This window comes from Hypanus sabinus, chromosome 2 (genome assembly GCF_030144855.1).
Source record: "Hypanus sabinus isolate sHypSab1 chromosome 2, sHypSab1.hap1, whole genome shotgun sequence".
NCBI classification, from domain to species: Eukaryota; Metazoa; Chordata; class Chondrichthyes; order Myliobatiformes; family Dasyatidae; genus Hypanus; species Hypanus sabinus.
Window position 1 is genome coordinate 187,138,006 of NC_082707.1, and position 22,779 is coordinate 187,160,784.

The window sequence follows — 22,779 nt, forward strand, 5'->3', positions numbered from 1 at the left end:
ACAGGAAGCAAAGAGTGGGAGTAAACGGGACCTTTTCCGAATGGCAGGCAGTGACTAGTGGGGTACCGCAAGGCACAGTGCTGGGACCCTGGTTGTTTACAATATGTATTAATGATTTAGACGAGAGAATTAAATGCAGCATCTCCAAGTTTGCGGATGACACGAAGCTGGGCGGCGGTATTAGCTGTGAGGAGGATGCTAAGAGGATGCAGGGTGACTTGGATAGGTTAGGTGAGTGGGCAAGTTCATGGCAGATGCAATTTAATGTAGATAAATGTGAGGTTATCCACTTTGGTTACAAGAACAGGAAAACAGATTATTATCTGAATAGTGGCCGATTAGGAAAAGGGGAGGAGCAATGAGACCTGGGTGTCATTGTACACCAGTCATTGAAGGTGGGCATACAGGTACAGCAGGCAGTGAAAAAGGCAAATGGTATGTTGGCATTCATAGCAAAAGGATTTGAGTACAGGAGCAGGGAGGTTCTACTGCAGTTGTACAAGGCCTTGATGAGACTGTACCTAGAGTATTGTGTGCAGTTTTGGTCCCCTAATCTGAGGAAAGACATTCTTGCCACAGAGGGAGTACAGAGAAGGTTCACCAGATTGATTCCTGGGATGGCAGGACTTTCATATGAAGAAAGACTGGATCAACTAGGCTTATACTCACTGGAATTTAGAAGATTGAGGGGGGGATCTTATTGAAACATATAAAATTCTAAAGGGATTGGACAGGCTAAATGCAGGAGGATCGTTTCCGATGTTGGGGAAGTCCAGAATGAGGGGTCACAGTTTAAGGATAAAGGGGAAGCCCTTTAGGACCGAGATGAGGAAAAACTTCTTCACACAGACAGTGGTGAATCTGTGGAATTCTCTGCCACAGGAAACAGTTGAGGCCAGTTCATTGGCTATATGGCTCTTGTGGCTAAAGGGATCAGGGGGTACGGAGAGAAAGCAGGTACAGGATTTTGAGTTGGATGATCAGCCATGATCACACTGAATGGCGGTGCAGGCTCGAAGGGCCGAATGGCCTACTCCTGCACCTATTTTCTATGTTTCTATGTTTCTACAGCTTTGATCAAGAAGTTCCTGAAGCTGGGTCTCTGAACCTCCCTCTTCAACTGGACCCTCGCTTTCCTAAACGGAAGACAACAATCTATGCGGATTGGAAATAACACCTCCACTTTGCTAACATTCACCACTGGTACACCTCAGGGATGTGTGCTTAGCAAACTGCTCTACTCTCTCTGCACTCATGACTGTGTGGCTAGGCACAGATCAAGTGCCATCTACAAATTTGCTGGTGATAAAATCATTGTTGGCAGAATTTCAGATAGTGACGAGAAGACATACAGGAGAGCGAGATATATCAACTAGTTGAATGGTGTTGTAGCAACAACCTTTCCCTCAACATCAGTAAGACCGAAGAACTGATTGTGAACTTCAAAAATGGTAAGACGAGGGATCACACACCAGTCCTCATAGAGGGATCAGAAGTGGAGAGAGTGAGTAATTTCAAATTCCTGGGTGTTAATATCTCTGAAGACCAAACCTGAAGACCAACATATCAATGCAGTTATAAAGAAGGCAAGACAGCAACTATACTTCATTAGGAGTTTGAGGAGATCTGTATGTCAACAAAAACCACTTGGAATTTTCTAAAGATGTAACCTGGAGATTATTCTAACCAGCTGCATCACCGTCTGGTATAAGGGGTGGGGGGCTGTTACTGCACAGGATCGAAGTAAGCTGCAGAGAGTTGTAAATGTAGTCAACTTCATCATGGGCAATAACATCTGTAGTATCCAGGAGACCTTCAAGCAGCGATGCCTCAAGAAGGTGGCATCTATCATTAAGAACCCCCATCACCCAGGTTATGCCCTCTTCTCATTGCTACCATCAGGAAGGAGGTACAGAAGTGGGAAGACACACACTCAATGATTCAGGAACAGCTTCTTCTTCTCTGCCATCTGATTTCTGAATGGACATTGACCCTCGCTACTTTTTTATTTCTATTTTGCACTATTTTTTAATCTATTTTACAATTTTGCTGAAAAGTCAACAAATTTCATGATATTAAACATGATTGTACTTCTGATTCTGGTGGCTTGTTCATCCCGTTGGATGTTGTCTTTCACTGATTCTATTATGGTTCTTGGATTTACTGAGCATGCCTGCTAGAAAGCGAATCTCAGGGCTTTATATGGTGACGTATATGTACTTTAATAATAAATTTACTTTGAATTTTATCTTATTCTAAGCCCAAACTACTGTGCAATAATCTGATCTGTATGAACAGTGTGCAAGATAGGCTTTTCACTGCATCTTGGTATATGTGACAATAATAAGCAAATACCATTGCTAATTGTGGGCCCAGAACTTAGTCCTGTAGTACACAACTAGCTAATGTCCTTCAATCTGAAAAGGACCCATTTATACCATCTCGCTCCTTCCTATGAGACAGCCAGTTTTTAATCTATTCTAACACACTTCTTTCAATAGACTTTTAATTTATGAACCACTCATATGTGGCATGTTGTCAAATGACTTTTGGAAATCTCTTGTTACTACTCCTACAGGTCTCCCTCTATGAACTCCTCATAGAATCTGAATAAATTTATCTTTCATGAAACCACATTGAGTCCAACCCACCACTGAGCACATTTACAAGGAGTGCTGCCACAAGAAAGTAGCATCCATCATCAAGGACTCTTACAATCCAGGCCAGACACTCTTCTTGCTACTGTCATTGGGCAGGAGGTACAGCAGCCGTGGGTCCCACACCATCAGGTCCAGGAACAGTAATTACCCTAAAACCATAAGGCTCCTGAACTTCCCTCACCTCAACTCTGAAATGATTCTTCCAAGGACTCTACCACTCATGTTCTCAGTATTATTTATTTATTTTCACTTTTCCACAAGTTGTCCCCTTTTGCGCATTGGTTATTTGTCAGTCTTTGTTTATGTATATTTTTCATACATTCTATTGTATTTCTCATTTTCCTGTAAATGCCTGCAAGAAAATGAATCTTTGATAATAATTTTATTTTGACTTTGACGTTGACCAGGTTTAATTATATTCATGAATAGTTATTTCCTCTTTACTTATTGATGTTAGCATCTTGCCAATAACAGCAATTAAACTGACTGTACTAACAACACTTTCAAAGTAATGAAGTAATTGTGAGAGCCAACAGAATTGTTTATTTTTAGGGGATTGTCCCATAACAACATTGTTTCACATCTGTCCAAAGCTCTATTTAATCTCTTCCACTTCTCTCTTTTTCCATTCCCTATTCTGACATCCCTCTAATCACTTTCATTCTCACCTGCCTATCACCTCCCTCCAGTTCCCCTCCACTTTCTCTTCCTCCCATGGTCCACTCTCCTTTCCTATCCGATTCCTTCTTCTTTAGCCTTTTATCCTTTCCCTGACTTATCACTTCCCAGCTTCTTCCCCACTTCCACTTCCCCTACCCCCATGCACTTATTCTGAATTCTAGCCCCCTGCTTTACAGTCCTGATGAAGGGTTTCAGCCCAAAATGTCAATTATTTATTCTTCTCCATTGATGCTGCCTGACCTGCTGTGTTCCACCAGCATTTTTTGTGTGTTGCTCTGGATTTCCAGCATCTGCAGAATCTAGCATTTATGTACTGCACTGGTCTCCTTATTTGATGAAAAAATGCCACTGTGGTGGGAGCCGCTCAGAGAAAGTTTACCAAACTGCTCTCTGGTATGGGCATGTAGTCTTGTGAGGAAAGGATGGACAGATTAGGCTTGTACCCATGTTGTGTAGAAGAATGATAGAGAGCAGGAGTGGAAAGTAACACAGTGGTTATAGTAATACAGTGATTCCCAATCTGGGGTTCATGGACCCATCAGTTAACAGGACCATCAGACCATAAATCACAGGAGCGGAATTTGGCTATTTGGCCCTGCGAGTCTGTTCTGCCATTTCAACATGGCTGATCCATTTCCCTCTCAGCCCCAATCTCTTGCCTTCTCCCTGTATCCCTTTATGCCCTGGCTAATCAAGAATCTATCAACCTCTGCCTTAAATATACCCAATGACTCGGCTTTCACAGCCTCCTGTGTCAATGAATTCCACAGACTCACCACTAATGGTAGGGCTCCATGGCATAAAAAAAGGTTGGGAACCCCTAGCGTAAGGCCTGGGTTCAATTCCTGCTGCCGTCTGTAAGGAGTCTGCACAATCTCCAGGTGATCCAGTTTTCTCCTACTTTCCAAAGATGTACCTGTGAGCTATTTAATTGGTCACATGGGTGCAATGGGTATTGTGGTACATTGCGCTGGAAGGGCCTATCACTTGCTGTACCTCTAAATAAAGTAAAAATAAAATTTGATTGAAACATTAGGAGTTTTGACAGGGTGAACTTAGAGTGAATGTTTACTCTTGCAGAAGAATCTAAAACCAAAGAAAAGGAATCACGTTTAGAGCACAGAAGAAGTGCTTTTTCTTTTCTCCTCTCAGATGTCCATCAGTCTTTGTAACTCTTTTCTTTGAAACGCTGAGAGAACAGAGTGGAGGATTTTTTTTATGTTGGAATTAGATACTTGAGAAGCAAAAGGTGAAAGACTACTGTGGATAGACAGGAGTGTGGAGTTGAAATTACAATCAGGCCAATCAAGATCTTCATAAAGAATGGAGCAGTTTTGAGTTATTGAATGGCATCCTGTCCTTAATGCATATGTTGGCGTGTATGTTCAAGCATGTGCACAGACAGACACAAATCCCAACACAAAATAAGTGCACACATAAAGAGATTCTGTAGATGCTGAATATCCAGGGTAATGCACACTAAATACAGGGTAAACTCTGCAGGTCAGGCAGCATCAGGGGAGAGGAATAAAAACATTTCAGTCTGAGACCCTTCAGCGGGACACATAATGTATATAGAAAATGCAAACATCTAGAGACACACACAAATGGGTGCAGGTATATAAATCCAGAAATGCACACAGATACAGAGACACCTACAAACATGCAAACCCACGCTCGGCTCAACCTTCATACAGACACAGTCACACGTATACACACACACACACACACACACACACACATGGACATAAACATAGAGAGCCACATGCATGAATGCACACATTTGAAAAGAATGAGAGCACTTAACATTAGCCAGAGCATAAGGTGAATTCAAGACTTGCTTCTATTTCTGTTGACAGTGTCTGTTTCTATTATTCTGCATGAGTGTTGCTGAACGATAATGCTTCGGGAGGCTGCAATGTATTTGTGCACTGTAGATTGCTTATGTGCACTGAGTTTAGAGATGATAAGATGAAAATCAGATTCATCTTATTGCCAACTTAATGGATAAACCTGAATCTGATGCTCTCGTTGCTGTTGAAATGAAGTGAAACGAAGAGAAGCCTGTCTTGTACAATACTCCAAATCCATTGAAGAGGGGTTGAAGAGACTGAGCAACACACTTAAAATGCTCAGCAAGTCAGGCAGCAACAATGGAGTGGAATAAAGAGTTAACATTTTGGGCCGTCATCCTTCATCAGCAGAGTCATTTGTGCTTATGATGAAGAGAATGCACTGAACTTTTTTTCTACTCCAGGGGCAACAAAGTTGGTGTGCGCGTCTGTGTGTGTCCCGCATGTATATGTAAGCATGCGTGTATATATGTGTGTATGTATCTGTGTCTATGTGTGTAAATATATGTGCGTACCACATGTACATGTATCTGTCTGTGTCTCTATGTCTGTATGTGTGACTGTGGAATATTGTCTTCAGTTTTGATTGTCTTTTCATTATAGGAAGTGTGTAGAGACTTTGGAGAGGGTGCAGAGGAGATTTACCAGTATGCTGCTGGATTGGATTGCGTGTCTTATGATAATAGGTTGAGTGAGCTAGGGCTTTTCTCTTTGGAGTGATGGAAGATGAGAGGTCACTTGATAAAGGTGTACAAGATGAGAAGAGGCATACAGCAAGTAGACAGCCATGGATGGAAATGGCAAATACATGAGGGTATAATTTTAAGGTATTGAATATAAAGTATGGGGGAGATGTCAGAGTTAAGTTACTTTACACAAAGCGTGGTGAGTGTGTGGGAACACCTTGGCAGGGGTGCTGGTAGAGGCAGATACAGAGTCATTTAAGAAAATAAGCACATAGATGATCAAAAACTGGAGAGCTATGGAGGAGAGAAGGGTTAGATTGATCTTAGAGTAAGGTAAAATGTCAGCCCAACATCGTGGGCCTGTGCTGTGCCAGTAGTCTTCTATGTTCTGGGGGTGGGGGGGGGGGTGGGGGGAGTGTGTGTGTGTGTGTGTGTGTGTGTGTGTGTGTGTGTGTGTGTGTGTGTGTGTGTGTGTGTGTGTGTGTGTGTGTGTGTGCGTGTGAGTGTGAGTGTGAGTGAGTGAGTGTGGTGAGGAGTTGGTTGGTTTACGTGCTTTTAAAGGCATAGATAAAGTGGGCAGAGACTCACTCTTTCGCAGGCCAGAAACAGCTACCAGGGGGCATAACCTTAAGGTTATTGGAGGTAAGAATAGGGGGGGGCAGATGTCAGAGGTAGGTGGTAGGTTCTTTACACAGACAGTGGTGGGTACATCCAGGTCGAGGCAGATACATCAGAGACATTTAAGAGACTCTTGGATAGGCATATGGATGAAAGAAAACTGGAAGGCTATGTGTCAGTGAACGGTAGATAGATTTTGGAGTAGGTTAAAGGGTTGATACAACTTTGTGGGCTGAATGTGTTCTATGTTCTATATTCTAAGGTTTGTGGATCAATGTATCTCTGTATCTGTTCCTGTTCTATGTTCCATGTTCTAAAAGTGAGAAGCAATAAAACCGCAATTCATGAACCCTGGCATGTAATACAATTCGTTCTGGGAAGACTGGCAGACACGTAACCTGAAGCAATGCTTCATTCAGTGCCATTACGGCTCGATTTAGTTTTCCATCTTAATGAGGCCACTCATAGTTTGTCAGTTAATTATAATGTTTCGGTTTTTAGGGGCCCACTGAAGCCAGAAACCCCACCATCAGCTGCACTGAGTCCCTTTTTCATTTTAACCTCCAAAAACAACAAGCTGCCTGGGAAGAGTTATTGCTTTAATATACACAGAGAAAAGCCCAGAGATACTGAATACATTTTGGGATTGGTCGCAGTCATGCTGAGAATGTTTGTCAAATCCCCTGACATTTATTGTCTCTCAGTAAAAGAGTGTTTATGGCACTGTTATACTAATACAACTTCATGGCTTGGAAACTGTTCCATAGATCTCATTCACTTCCAGAACGTTAAACTGAAGTGATAGCACCCAAACACTTTGCTCTTGAGTGAGCTGTCAGCACTCAAATCACCAGAGAAAGAGAAGAGTAAAATTGCCGATACCAGAGGACGTCATTTTAAGGTGGGCACAGGAAAGATGAGGGGAGAAATCGGAGGTGAACTTCTACACTAAGTTTGTCGGGCATGCTATGTAGGTGCCACAATGTGTTGTGACACTTGCAGGCTGCTGCCAAGTTGCTGATTGTTCACCCAAATGATGTATTTCAAAGTATGTTTCAATGTTTCACATCACACAAACCAATCTTCCATCCTTGGACTCACCTTACACCGCACGCTGTCGGAGCAGTGCTGCCAGGATAATCAAGGATAAGTCCCACCCAGTCAACACACTTTTTGTCCCATTTCCCTCCAGGAGAAGGTTCAGGAGCATGAAGATATGTATGGCTAGATTTGGGAACAGCTTCTTTCCAACTGGGATAAGACTGCTGAACGGATCCTGACCTGGACCTGGGCTGTACCTTCCAAATATCTGGACCTGACTTGCACTACCGTACTTTCCATTTTCTATTTTCTAATTAGGCTTTATAATTTAAATTATTATAGTTACTTCGATTTGTATTTCAGGGAGCACGAAGCGAAGGAACAAATATCACAGTGATGAATGTATGCTCTAGTATCAATTGTTTGGTGACAAAGTATTTGTATTTGTACATGTGATAAATAAATCCGTATCTGAATAAATCTGAATCTGGTGGGTGCCTGGAATGCACTGCTAGGGGTGGTGCTAGAGGCTGATACAATAGGGAGATTTTAAAAAAGATTGGCATGTGGATGTAATTAACATGCAGGGCAGTAGGCTGCGTAGATGGGAAGGATTAGATTGACCATGGACTTGGTTTATATAGATCAACACAGCACTGTGCACTGTCCTATGTTCTACTTACAAGAACAATGCTGGAAAAGTGGTGAGATTCATTGGGAAAGAATGAGCAAACCTGGGAACTGCCACAGGGGCATCTGATAGATATGTAGGTTAAAGTTGTAACCAGGGCTTAAAGGCTGAACACAGAGAACGGGGTTGGACAACTAAGGCCTTAAATATGAAACTTCTGCTTATCAACACAACAGAATATTAAACAATTTATTAACTCAATTCCCCAGCAGCAGCAGGAGAGGGATACTTGATTGAATAAACTCAAGAGGAAGGATAGGGCGTGAGGGGTAAGGGAATGCTCTGAGTCTCCAGGGAACAGTCCTTTGGCCCAGCTTGTTCATGCTGACCGTGATATCTATCTGGTCTAGATCCACTTGCCTATATCTGGCCTCAATCTCTCCAACTTTCTAACCACGTACCCATCTAAATGCATATGGGCCACTACTCTACACAGGCAAGCCCTGTGGTCCATCTGGTCCATGCCAAACTACTACTCTGCCTGGTCCCATTGGCCCGCACATGGCGCTCTATAACCCTGATCCATTTATTTATCCAAACTTCTCTTAAATGTTGAAATCTAACCTGCATCCACCACTTCCTCTGGCAGCTTTTTCAGTACTTGTACCACCCCTTGAGTGAAAAACTTCCCTCTCAGGTTCCCCTTAACTATGTCACCTTTCACCCTTAACCTATGACCTGTAGTTCTTGTTTCACCCAACCTCAGAAGAAAAAGCCTGTTTGCATTTACTGCATCTGCATCCCTCATAATATTGTTTACATCTATCAAAACTTCTCTCATTTTCTTATGCTCCAGGGAATAAAGTCTTAACCTATTCAACCTTTCCCTATAACTTCCCTTTCCCCAGCAACAACCTTTTCTCTGCACTCTTTCAATCTTATTGATATCTTTGCAGGCGAGTGACCAGAACTGCACACAATGCTCCAAATCTTGTCTCAGCAGCGCCTTATACAATTTTAATATAACATCTCTTCTCCTGTACTCAACACTATAATTTATGAAGGCTAACGTGACAAAAGCTTTCTTTATGAGCCCTATCTACCTGCGACGCCATTTTCAAGTAATTATGAATCTGTATTCACAGATTGCTTTGATCTGATGCACTCCTCAGTACCATACTTATATTGTGAAGTCTCACCCTTATTCGTCCTCCCAAACTGTAGCATCTCAGACTTTTCTGCATTAAATTCCATCTGCGTTATATTCCAGCTGGTCCAGAACCCAGTGCAAGCTGCAATAGCCTTCTACACGTCTACCACACCCCATTCTTGGTGTCATCCACAAACTTGCTGATCCCATTTACTACATTATTTTCCAGATTATTAATATAGATATAAAAATGTTGTAGCTGTACCCACCTCTATAGCTTCCTCTGGCAGCTCGTTTTATACTCATTAATCTTTGTGTGAGGGAGTTTTCCCTCAGCTCCCTTTAACATCTTCCCCCTTCTTCCTTCGACCTCTTAAGCTTGTGATCAGGATGTTACCACATTGCTAAATAAGGGAATTTCCTGTGCAATAAACCGGTGCCGTGCTTCTCTATCCTAACAGTGACCACACTTAAAAGGTCAGGTTATTAGAAGTTCAGTGTTTAAGAGGTGCTGCGGATGGGAGGAGATTTAATTGTGGTGTCAGATATTTTTCTCTCACCAATACCCAAGAATGGAAAAGTGTACACAAAGTGATGGATACAGGCCAGTCCATCACAGGCAAAGCCCTCCCCACCACTGAGCACAGCTGCAAGGCGTACTTTCACAAGAAATCAGCATCCATCATCAAGGACCCTCACCATCCGGGCCGTGATCTCTTCTCACCGCTACCATTGGAAGGAGGTACAGGAGCCGTAGGACACATACCAGCAGGTTCAGGAACCAATATTACCCTTCATCCATGAGACTCCTGAGTCAGTGTGGATAACTTCACTAACCTCAACACTCAACTGACTCCACAACTTATTGACTTACTTTCAAGGACTCTACAACTCATGTTCTCAATATTATTTATTTACCCAGTTTTTTTTGTGTATTTGCCCAGTTTGTCTTCTTTTTTCACATTGGTAATTACTCATTCTTTGTTTGTGTGCAGTTTTTTATTGATTCTACTGTATTTCTTTGTTCTTCTCTGAATGCCTGCAGGAAAATGAATCTCAAGGTATATATAGTTCAATAATAAATTTACTTTGAACTTTGAATTTACTAAGTGCATGCAGGAACTTGGCAAGATCTCTCCAACACCTCTCTGATCTCAGGACCTCGGTAACCCGGAGGGGCAAAGCAGCAGGCACAAGGGAAAGTTACCACTTCCAGGTTCTCCCTCTTACACCCTCCCATGTCTCAAACTCTACTGAGGGAAACTTATTCCTCTTCATTTGTTGTTGCTGGATCTGAATCCAAATGCATGTCTGGAAAACCACCGCCATTTTGTCCAGCGTGATCAAGGATAGGTGTTAAATACTGGCCTGACCATTGCCCACATTCCATCACTGAATTAAAATGAATTTAAGGTCCATATTGGACTCTGCACCAAATGAAGTCAGCTGGTAAATCACAACTAGAGGTTGGAGGTTTAAGGCAGGAGGGGAAAGATTGAATAGGAACCTACATGACAACTTATTCATGCAGAGGGTGGTCCATATATAGGACAAGCTGCCCAAGGAAATGGTTGCTGCAGGTACAATAACAACATCTAAAAGACACTTTGACAGGTGCATGGATAAGAATGGTTTAGAGCAGGGGTTCCCAAGCTGGACCACTCGGTTAATGAGAGGGGTTCATGGCATAATAAAAGGTTGGGAACCCCTGGTTTAGAGGGATATTGGCCAAATGCAGCTAAATAGGACCAGCTTAGATGGGTACCTTGGTTGGCATGGATGAGATGGGCCGAAGGGTCTGTTTCTGTACTGTTTTATTCTGTGTTGCTATGACTGATCTCACCATTCACTGTCTGCTGGTCTTTCCTCAGCTCTTTCCCCTTCAAATCCCTTTTCCTGAACTTGATTCATTACAGAATTGGAGAGTGCATCCCAGATTGTGGAAACTTGCTGAATTAAAAATAAAGAAAATTCCCCTCACCTCCCTCCTACTTCTTCACCTAATTACATTAACCGGTATCCTCGTATTACCAGCCCACCAACAACTTCCTCTGTCTGTGCCCCTTGTAGCCTAAGACTTCAGTTAGATCTCCCCTGAACTTACCCTTCTCTTGGGAGAGCAATAGTTAATTCCAGGCAGCAGAAGTGGGGTTATTAGTTGAACAACATTCAACTCTGTTGACAAGCTGTCAGTAATCCAACAGGGGTTAGACGATGCTCAACAATGGTTTCAAATCAGGGAAATTAGCAGTCCTCCTGAACCCAGTCTGTAGTTGGTGTCTCAGTTCTGACAATGCCTTGTCAATGTAATTGGAAAACAGAAGCATGAAGGCAGTGCAAATTCGAACAAGAGCAAGGTTGCAAACACTCGAGATTCTGCACAGCACTCCATTTTAATTTCATATTTGTGCCTATATATAATTAACGACAATGAACAAGATTTTTTACTGCAGATCTGCAGCGTTTGTTTCATGGAGGCTGAGGCTGTGGACCTGCCCTGGGCTTTGTGTCTGAGGACTCACTTTCATTCTGAATGCTGCTCGTTTGCTTTTATTGTTTACATGATTTATTTTTTCTCTCTGTCTGCATATTGGGTGTTTGTTGGATTTTTTAATAAAGAAGTGTTATCTGGGGTTTCTTGTTTTGTGGCTACCTGTAAGGAGACATATCTCAGAGTTGATAGTAAATGCAGTTTGAGCCTTGAACATTGAGATGCTGGAAATCTAGAACAACATGTACAAAATGCGGGAGGAGTTCGGCAGGTCAGGCAGCATCTATGGAGAGGATTTAGGCTGAGATTCTTTTTCAGGACTGACTAGAGTAAGTTGTGAGGTTTCCTGAGCCTGTTCTGCCATCCAACAACCAAGGCTTATCTTCCTCCCTTGTTTTGTAGCACTCCATCTTCCCACCGCTAAGTGGTACCGCTGGCAGAACTGCTACCTCACTGCACCGCAGACCCAAGGTATGATCGTGATTTTGGATGCTGCCTTTGTGGAGTTTGCATGTTCTCCCCCATGACCGTGTATGTTTTCCTCCTTCATACCAAAGACGTGAGGGTTGCTAGGTTCGTTGACCTACTGCCTCTCGTGGTAGAACCTGTGGGAGGTTGATGGAAATATGGGGAGAATAAAGTGGGAGACTCCTGAAGAAGGATCAAGGTAAATTTATTATCAGAGCATGAAAATATCACCATATAATGCCTTGAGATTTTCTTTCTTGTGGGCATTAAGAATAGAACAAAGAAATACAATAGAATCAATGAAGAACTACACACAAAGACTGACCTGTGTGCAAAAGAGGACAAACCGCACAAATATTTAAAAATAAATAAATAACACTGAGAACCTAAGTTGCAGAGTCCTTGAAAGTGAGTTCTTTAGCTTGTGGAATCAGTTCAGTGATGAGATGAGTGAAGTTATCCACATTGGTTCAGGAACCTCATCACTGAGGGTTAATAACTTTTCCTGAACCTTGTGGTTTTGCACCTAAGGTTCCTGTAGCTCCTGCCCAATGGCAGCAGTGAGAAGAGAGCATGGCCTGGATAGTGGGGCTTTTTGCATGCTGTGTTTGTTGCTCCAGATTTCCAGCATCTGCAGAATATCTGTGTTGAATATCAAATGGAAGGAATATTCATGTGTGGCTGAAAGGCCAGTTTATGTCCTGCACAGTTGACGCTGACTCAGCTTTGATAATCCAAAAGCCATCAAGGTATTGCAAAGATTTACTCTTTGCCTTTGCAGTCCCAACTGCCCTTATTCTGGGAGCATGCCTAGTAATTCTAGGTTTGACAGCCTAAGGAAACATTCTGTCACCATCTATCACAGGCGTTCCCAACCTTTATTATGCTATGGGCTAATACCATTAAGCAAGAGCTCCATGGACTCCAGATTAGGAATCCCTGATATGCCGTTAGTCCTTCATGATCCATTGAGATGTTTCTTATTCTTATAAACTCCAGGAAGCATATATGGCTCAATCATTTTAGTTTGGACAAACACCCTACTACTGAATGTTTCCTTGGTACAATAAGGTGGACTCTTGAACTCACAATCTACCTTGTTATGACGTTGTACCTTATTGTTCACATACACTCCATTTTATGTGTAGCTGCTACATTTTTTTCTACGTTTTGTTATTGTTTTACCTTGCACTACCTTAATGCACTAAGTAATGAATTAATCTGTAAAAGCAGCATGCAAGGCAAGCTTTTCACTGCATTTTAGTTCATTTAGCACTAATAAATCAACTTCAATTTCATTCCAGTTGTAACCTTCCCAAGCAACAAACCTCAGATAGTCAGGATGCACGGCTGCTTCTCCCTTTCCAACATGGGTGCGCCCCCACAAAAGCTGTGTGCTGACCACATTGCTGAACATTTTGCTCACACATGACTACACGGCCAAATACCTGAGGAATCATATTGTCAAGTTTGCTGATGACACGACTGTGATAAGATGGCCTACAGAGAGGAGGTGGAAGAGCTCAAAGCCTGACGCCAAGCAAATAACCTCTTCCTCAATGTCAACCAGACAAAAGAGATGATTATTGACTTCAGGAGAACTCCCACCACACACATCCCTCTTTACATCAGCGGCACAGCGGTGGAAACCACGAGCAGTTTCAAACTCCTGGCCGCGAACATCTCACACGGCCTCTCATGGTCCCAGAACACAACCAACTCAATCCAGAAAGCTCACCGACAACTCTACTTCTGAGGAGGCTGGAGAGAGATGGACGATGCACATCAATGCCAGATGTGCAGTGGAGAGCATCCAAACAAGCTGCATCACTGCATGGTATGGAAACAGCACTACAGCAGACAGGAAGCTTCTACAGCAGGTTGTCAAAACTGCCCAATGCATCACCAGTACCAGCCTACCTGGAAAATATGTAGAAAGTTGCCAGAGAAAGGCCAGCGGTTTCAGGAAGGATCTCACCCACCCTGTTCATGGGCTGTTTGTCCCACTCCCATTAGGGAGCAGGCTGTGTCAGGACCACCAGATTCAAAAACAATTATTCCCCAAGCAATAAGGCTGATCAACACCTCACTGACCCAACCAACCATCACCATTACTTTATCATCTCCTGTCAGAGTCACCTTACAGACAGACACTTCTGTGCCTAGAGTCATTTTATGTATATATAATCAGTCTATGTATATATACCTTATCTAATGTATTTAATTTATTGTGTTCTTTATCTTATTATGTTTTTTTTTGTGCTGCATCAGATCCAGACTAACAATTACTTCATTCCCCTTTACACTTGTGTACTAGAAACGACATTAAAGAATCTTGAACACTCCAATAAAAACCTGACCTAAACAACGGCCAAACAAAGATCTAACAGCATCCAAGATCCAACAACTTTCCCCGTGGGTTTCAAGATTATTAAAGCTATTAGAAGTTCTGAAACATGGGCAAGGTAGCCAATTAGTGGGAATCAGAATCATCCACTGCTTGTGAGGAGAGAGAAAATGGCATTAATATATTGATCAGCCTTGATCTCATTGCTTTGATTGTCAGCAGGAGGAACTCCTACTTATTAGTACAGGCTCAAGGGGCAGAGTGGCCTTCGCTGGCTCCCATTGAAATGTCAGAACAGCAGATCTTCCTGCTGACAAAGCAAAGCTGAGAAACACCCCCAGCAAAACAGACAGCTCGGTACGGAGAAGAGAAATTACCGGGTTGACCTTCATTGTTCCCCGGACCTTCCTGGCCGTGGTGGTTGCCATGGTAGTGGTGGTTGCCATAATGGTGGTGGACATTTCGGCAGGCAAGGTGGTCACTGACGGCCGGTTGACAATCACCGAGGATACGTCTCCCACCAGCCGCACCGTCCCGTTGACCTTGACATTGGGGTGGCTCTCTGCCGCCATGTTGAGAACCTTCAAGCCGTTGTAGTAAAGACCAGACATCTGTCCTTGGAACGGCCGGCTCCTGTTCTTCCCCCCGATGGTGATCAGGGCTTGGGTGTTGAAGATGGTGAGCATGCGGCCTGCCAAAGGAAAGAGGTAATGCCGTGTTCACTGATTTGGCCGCAATGCCAACAGAAAGCTCATTCACACATACTGTACACATGGGAATCTTAGCCCACCATAAAGGTCTATTCCCTCTTTCAGACAACGTGCAACTCCTCTAATCAGGTAGTTCATTTAAAACATGGAGTTCAATAAAGGGAAAATAAAACTTTTGGATATCTGAGATGTCATTGATTTTATTAAAATTATGACTTGTACAGTCAGAATCTTTTTTTCCCCAGGGTAGAAATGTCAAGTACCAGAGGGCATGTATTTAAAGTGAAGGGGTAACATTTAAAGGGGATGTGTGGGCTTATTTTTTTTAACACAGGGATGGTAGGTGGCTGGAACAGGCTATCGGGGTAGTGATGGATGCAGGTTTCAATGGTGGCATTTAAAAGGCTGTTAGATCAACATGAGATTATACAGGGAATGGAGGATATGGATCACACACTGCTTTAATTTGACGTTGTGGGCAAAAGGGCCTGTTTCTGGGCTGTACTGCTCTACATCTGCCGTGCTTTCTGTAAATTGACATTCTCTGTGATGGAGCCCAAAGGCCTGTTTCTGGGCTATGTTCAAAGTATATGTCCCACTACTCAGCATTCTCTGGGATGGAGAGTCTCAGAGACATGCAGAGACTGGTTCTCTCGTCCATGGAGCGAAGTTAAAAGCTAACTTGACTAAGGTATGAAATTATGAGGGTGTAGATAGGTCGACCTCCCACCTTATTGGAGTGAACTAAAGGTGAACTAGAGGAGGTAGGGGTAAGAGATGCCGAAGGGGTTTGAGGGTGACTTTTTCTTACACACAAGCTGGAATGCAGTCCTGGACAGAGTGGTGAAAACAGAGTCACTGCCAGCATTTACCAGGTGTATTGGTGGTTGGCATGGATGTGTGGGTCGAATGGCCTCTTTCCGTGTTGAACGACTCAGCAGCCTCTTTGGTGAAGGGCAATGGTGACAGTGACAGTCAAGAATAGATTAAGAATGTTTTCTCTCTTTCAGGTACCCCACTAAATTCCTGTGGCATCACTGGAACAGCTTTATCTCCAGATCCTGGCTGAGAATTTAAACCTTGGCATTAAAAAAAAGAAGTTGGGGGTTGTTGGTGTGTGTGTATCTGGGAGCGAGGATGGAGAAGGGGCTCATTTTGCCGCTGTTGTCTTTTACCTATTTGTTTATTTTATTGAGATTCGGTGTGGAATAGGCCCTTCTGGCACTTCCAGCCAAGCCACCCAGCAACCCCCGATTTAATCTGAGCCTAGTCACAGGGCAATTTACAATGACCAACCAAGCTATAAACCGGTACATCTTTGGACTGTGGGAGGAAAGCCATGCGGTCACGGGAAGGACGTACAAACTCCCTACAGACAGAGGTGGTCTTGTTTTGCTCTGTTGTTGCTGCTGCTTCTTGCTTTGTTCTGTGTTTATTTGCTGTGTTGTGTTGACCACTCTGGCATGTCATATTGGCACTGGAATGTGTGGTGACACTTGTGGGGCTGCTCTCAGCCCATCCTTAGGTAAATTGGTTGTTAACACAAAAGACCCAATTCACTGAATGCTTTGATGTACGTGGAATAAATAAATCTGAATCTGAAATTGCTGGTGGGTCAGGCTGTATCAGTGGAGAAGACAACTAATGTATCAGTCGAGACCCTTCATCTGGGGTGCAAGAGTGGGAGAGAGGTAACCCGTACAGTGAAGTATAGGGGTGGGGCAAAAGATAGATGATAGGTGGATGGTTGTGAGGAGGGATGGACTGGGAGGGGAGGGAAGAGTGGAGGTAGAGTGGAGGTGATAGGTGGAGGCACCAAAGGGCTGCAGGTGAGGGAATCTGATAAGTGGAGCTTGAAGCCAAATGAGGAATAAGTGAGCAGATGGGAACACCTGACAGCTCACATTTTGCTCTTGAAATGACATGTGCTTCCTCCTACAGGTTGGGGTTAGTAGGCTCTGGGCATGCTATGTTGGTGCTGGAAGTGTGGTGACTCTTGTGGGCAGCCCCTAGTACGTCTCCAGACCGAGTTGGTTGTTGACACAAAACAACACATTTCGCTGCATGTTTCAAAGTACGTGTGACAAATAAAATTAACCTTTACAGTGGCTGCCTGATCTGATGTGTGTCTCTTGCATTTTCAGATTGTTATGTCATAAAATACGCTAAGGAATGGAACTGAGAGAATTACATGTTAATGTTCACGTTGTCATTATTATGGCTGTCACAACTAATGTTCTTGTGAGATTTGATGTGGAACATAATGGACTATGTAGATATGCTGCCTCCCACGCTACAGAAGGAGGTCAAAACAGAAACATTCGGTCAGCTCAGTGGAGGAGGGGTGGTGGTGGAACCAGGGGCCTGATCACTCACTTCTAAAGCAGGGGCCTGATCACTCGCTTCTAAAGCAGCGGCCTGATCACTCATTCCTAAAGCAGGGGCCTGATCACTCATTTCTAAAGTAGGGGCCTGATCACTCATTTCTAAAGCAGGGGCCTGATCACTCATTCCTAAAGCAGGGGACTGATCACTCATTCCTAAAGCAGGGGCCTGATCACTCATTTCTAAAGTAGGGGCCTGATCACTCATTTCTAAAGCAGGGGCCTGATCACTCATTCCTAAAGCAGGGGCCTGATCACTCATTTCTAAAACAGGGGCCTGATCACTCATTTCTAAAGCAGCGGCTTGGAGCTAAAAGTTATCCAGTTGGAAAGGGATCCTTGCTGATCCATGTACCCACACTACTCCAGGGATTCCAAGTGGGAACTCGAGCCGAAGTCTTGGCTCATCTCCCGGGGTTACGTTTCAAAAGAAAGGCTGGGTGTATTTGGAGTATTGAGTGCAGTTCTGGTCACTTATCTGACAGGAAAGATTGAAAGAGTGCAGAGAAAATTTACAAGGATGTTGCCTGGACTTGAGGACCTGAGTTAAGGGGAGAGGTTGACTAGGTTTGGACTTTATTCTCGGGAATGGTGGAGAATGAGGTGAGATTTGATAGGGTTATATAAAAATATGAGGGGTATAGATAGGGTAAATATAAACAGGCCTTTTCCACTGATGTTGGGTGAGATGAGAACAAGAGGTCGTAGGTTAAGGTGAGAGATGAAATATCTAAGTGGAAACTGAGGGGGATTTTCTTCACTCAGAGGAGGTGAGAGTGTGGAATGAAGTGCCAGTAGAGGTGGTGGATTCAGGTTCGATTTCAATATTGAAGAGAGGTTTGGAAAGATACATGGATGGTGGAGGTATGGAGGGAGAGGTCAAGGTGCACGTCGATCGGTTGAGGTAGAATACAGTTCAGCACGGACTAGATGGGCTGAATGGCCTACTTCTATGCTGTAGTACTTGATAACTTATGACCCTAGGTGGTGTCCACTGCCACTGAGTGGGAGCTATAAGAACACTGGGAGCCACAGGGAAGCTAATGCATCCTAAATCAGAATGGCAACAGTCATAACTCAGCAAAGTTTATTTGTTGCTGTAGTTTGTAATAATTTGATGTAGAAGTGTAGTGCTGATAATAAACTTGTTTTTTGTAAAGCAAAGTGTCAAACTGGATGGAGTAGCTACACGTTACAATACAGGTAGGGATGGGAAACCAGTCAGAGAGCCATTGTAATGTGGCACAGAAATGATCTATGATGACCAGGATTCCTGGATGAGCTGGCCCTACAAGTATTCCTGTTGTGGAAATGGTATTCTTTAGAGAATTGTCGAAGATCCCCTGATGACAATAGGGATGTCGATTAAGAGCTGTGCTGTGGCATAGAAGCTAAATCTGCTGCCTCAAGGCAACCAGGGTTCAGTCCTGACCTCGGGTGTTGCCAATAAGATCATAAAACTTGGGAGCAGAATTAGGCCATTCAGCCCATTGAGTCTGCTCTGCCAGCCCACCATGGCTGATTTATTATTCCTCTCAACCCTATTCTCCAGCCTTCTCACTCTAACCCTTGATGCCCTAACTAACCAAGAAACTGTCAACCTCCAGCTTAAATACACCCAATGACTTGGCCTCCACAGATGCGTGTGGCAATGAATTCCACAGATTCATTATCCTCTAGTGAATGGATCCTCTCTATGTGAATCCTCTCTGTTCCATATGGATTTTCTTCTATTCTGAGGTTTTTTGCTCTGGTCCTGGACTCCCCCATTACAGGAAACATCCTTTCTACATCCACTCTATCTAGGCCAATCAATATTTGATAGGATTCAGTGAGATCTCCCCTCATTCTTCTAAACTCCAAGGAGTACAGGCCCAGAGGCATCAAATGCTCCTCATATGTTAACTTTCATTCCTGGAATCATTCTTGTGAATCTCCTATGGACTCTGTCAAATGCCAGCACAGCTCTTCTTAGATAATGGGCCCAAATATGTGGAGTTTTTGTGTTCAGCCTGGGTTGTGTGTGTTTTCTCTGAGTGCTCTGGTTCCTTCCCAGAGAATGGGGGTAAGAGAGAATGATAAATCTGTCATGATTAATGGTGGGCAAAATGGACTAACTGCTCCCAAATGATCTGAATGATGGAATTAAAGGCTTTGTGGCTAAGCTTGAGGACAATACAAAGATAGATGGAGGGGCAGGTAGCGTTGAGGAAACAGGGAGTCTTCGGATGGACTTGGATGGATTAGGAGAATGGGCAAAGAAGTCTTATGGCCTTATGTACTGTTAGGTTATGCAGTTATTGTCGTTACACCTAGTATATGTGCGGGTGTGAGTGTACTGTAGCAGAATCAATAGGGAGGGAATAGCGCACCCCCCCCCCCCCCGGGTATGACAGAGACCTCAGTTTCTGAGAACTGTCCATAATCTGAACTGAGTCAGAATGAACAGAATTCCATCATGGGCATCAGCCTTCGAGGATATCTTCAAAAGGCAAGGCCAGTAAAAATCGATCAGTAAAAATCTTCACTACTCAGGAGATCTCTTCTCATTATTACCATCAGGGAAGAGGTGAAGGAGCCTAAAGCCACACACTCACCATTTTAGGAACAGCTTCTTCCCCTCTGCGATCTGACTTCTGAATGCTCCATGAACCCATGAAAACTACTTCAGTATTTTGTTAACTTTTTGCACTTGTTTTTTTATATATAGATTTCTTATTATAACTGATAATAACTTTTTCATGCAGTACACTGTACTCCTGCCACAAAACAACTAATATCATGACAAATGTCAGTGATAATGAACATGATTCTGGATAGTGTGTGGGAGAAGATCACTGAAGCAACAGTGACAGCAGAGCGAGCGGGAGCAGAAAGAGCAAATGCCGGACGGCCGCGCCGCTCGGTGCACCCGGCTCTGCACCGATCACTTGTTGTGATTCAGCAGGGTGGGCGGTGAGGCTGTGTGGAGAAAAAGTACATGGTAAACTTCCGTCCGCACCCGGCAGCTCTGCAGCTAATGGAAAATCTATCCTTATCCGTCCATCCATCCCGACTTGCTCAAGGGTACAGGTTGCCCCTAAGCTGGTTGTTGTAACCTGGGGAAAATTTATATGGGGAAATATTGGGGGGAATAGTTTTGGTAGGATTGTTTTTAGAGTTGGCATGGACCAAACATCTCTATGCCTCTGTGTTATAAGAAAAATGTGAAATAATTAGTAGAAAAATGAATTCTTTTGTAAACTTTGACATTTAATTTCCTTTACACACATTTTTAGATACAAGGGTGTGTCACATCCTTTAATTATAAAACAGTTATCTGTAATAATGCTGAATTCTCTGAGGATCTGTCCAGCAGCTTATTAAAATTGCTCATTTTTACATTCTTCCCTTAGTCAGGGATTGCTCATTTGCTCTCAGTGTCCACACCAGGGACTACATTTGCATTTAAATATGCTTTTCCTATGGAAAGTTAATTTAAACCAATTTAACACTGTTTTTTAGGTTTCTTCCAGCATATTTTTCCCCACCACAGTATCCTTAGTTGGGGAAAACTAAAGCTCAGGTCACAAATCAAATATAAAAAAAGACAAAAGCAAAATTACCTTTCTTTAAAAATAGCAAACATTTATTGTGAGCATGATTTAAAGTACAAAATAAAGCTGTTTGGGAAAGATTGCATGCTGGCATAAGATCGCAATGCCTTGAATTTACATTGTGACAAAGCTACCATATAAACCTTTGTCACGTTATATTGAACTTCCCAGGTTCCACATAAACCGCTTCCCTAGAGGCCATTGGCTTTATGACCAATGTGTCCTTCAACCTCAGTTTAAGACCTGACTACCAGCCCCACTCTTGGAGCTTGAGCTCACGTTCAGTGTTGTGGGAAGTGTTGCCCTTGAGGTGGGAGGGCAAATTGAGTTACTGCCCAGGGATTGAAGATGAAACTGGAGAAAAGCCATGAGTGAAAATATAATGGCAACTCCTTGAGATGTAATGGTGACACCTTTATTTTAATGTGTTTTGTATTAATGGTAGAGGCATTACAGATTGAAGGGAAAAGGTTCGGGCTAACGATGGTTATGAGAAATCCGATTAGGTAACTGAGTTGGCTCTCCAATTGGCCATGGTTATGCATGAAAGCTTGAGATGGGCTCCTTGGTGAACGGAGTGAGAGTAGAGGTAGGAAGCTAGGTCCTGAACCACCAGGAATACAACTCTAACCTTGCCAAACTTTACAAAGGGCCTCGGACTACAATTAAATCTTTCCAGGACAGGAACACATCCAACAATGGTAATTTCATCCTTAGCCAGCACACACAGCGTAAGCTCAGTGCTGCTCACAGGATTTTGTCTTTGTACAAAATGCCTCTGTTTTCTTTGATGACTTACGGCAGTCATTGAACTCAACCGTAAATTTTACTTTATTCCGCGTCATAATTTCAAGGTAAAAGTTTAAAAGCAAACACTAAGAGGTTAGCAAGCATGAGAGAAGTTAAAAGTAAATATAATAACCGTGCATGCATCAATTTGAATATTAAGCCTGAGTCATATTAACTTTTACAATCAGCGTTAAAGGGACTTTAATGATTAGGATATTGGGTAAAAGGTGATAGATATTATAAAAAGCACTCCATTTAGATTAATTTTGAAGTTTCTTATAAAATATTAAGTTCTTCAATTGGATGTAAAGAATCCACTTTAGAAACAAGCTTATTTTCTGCAAATTTACCAGCACCCAACGAATTATCATGTATAATGCATGTTATAATTCACCTTTTTAGAATTTCATGCAATAATTTAACAAAAGCCAAAAAACTGACAGTCCCTTTAACTACAGTTTAATGATGATGAATTATAAAGATATTTATCAATATAAAATGTAGCTACCAGAAGCAAGTTATAAATTACATTAAGTCAAGACGCTTGTTCAATAGCAAAGATTATTTTTAAGTTACTCGTTTTACAATCAAGACTTTAATGCAAGCTTTAGATTTTTCTTTATTAAAAAATATATAACATAATTGAAAGTGTTAATGCTAAAGTTTTTAATGGA

At 42.8% G+C, this 22,779-nt stretch overlaps 1 protein-coding gene across 1 annotated transcript in view; it reads right to left on the reverse strand.

The window, feature by feature from the left end:
* Positions 1–22,779, reverse strand: part of LOC132404104 (neurexin-3-like) — a 2,171,528-nt gene that overhangs the window by 144,647 nt on the left and 2,004,102 nt on the right. The window contains exon 19 of the mRNA XM_059988144.1: positions 15,004–15,317. Coding sequence (XP_059844127.1) covers positions 15,004–15,317 — 314 coding nt within the window. The remainder of the gene's footprint in view (positions 1–15,003; positions 15,318–22,779) is intronic.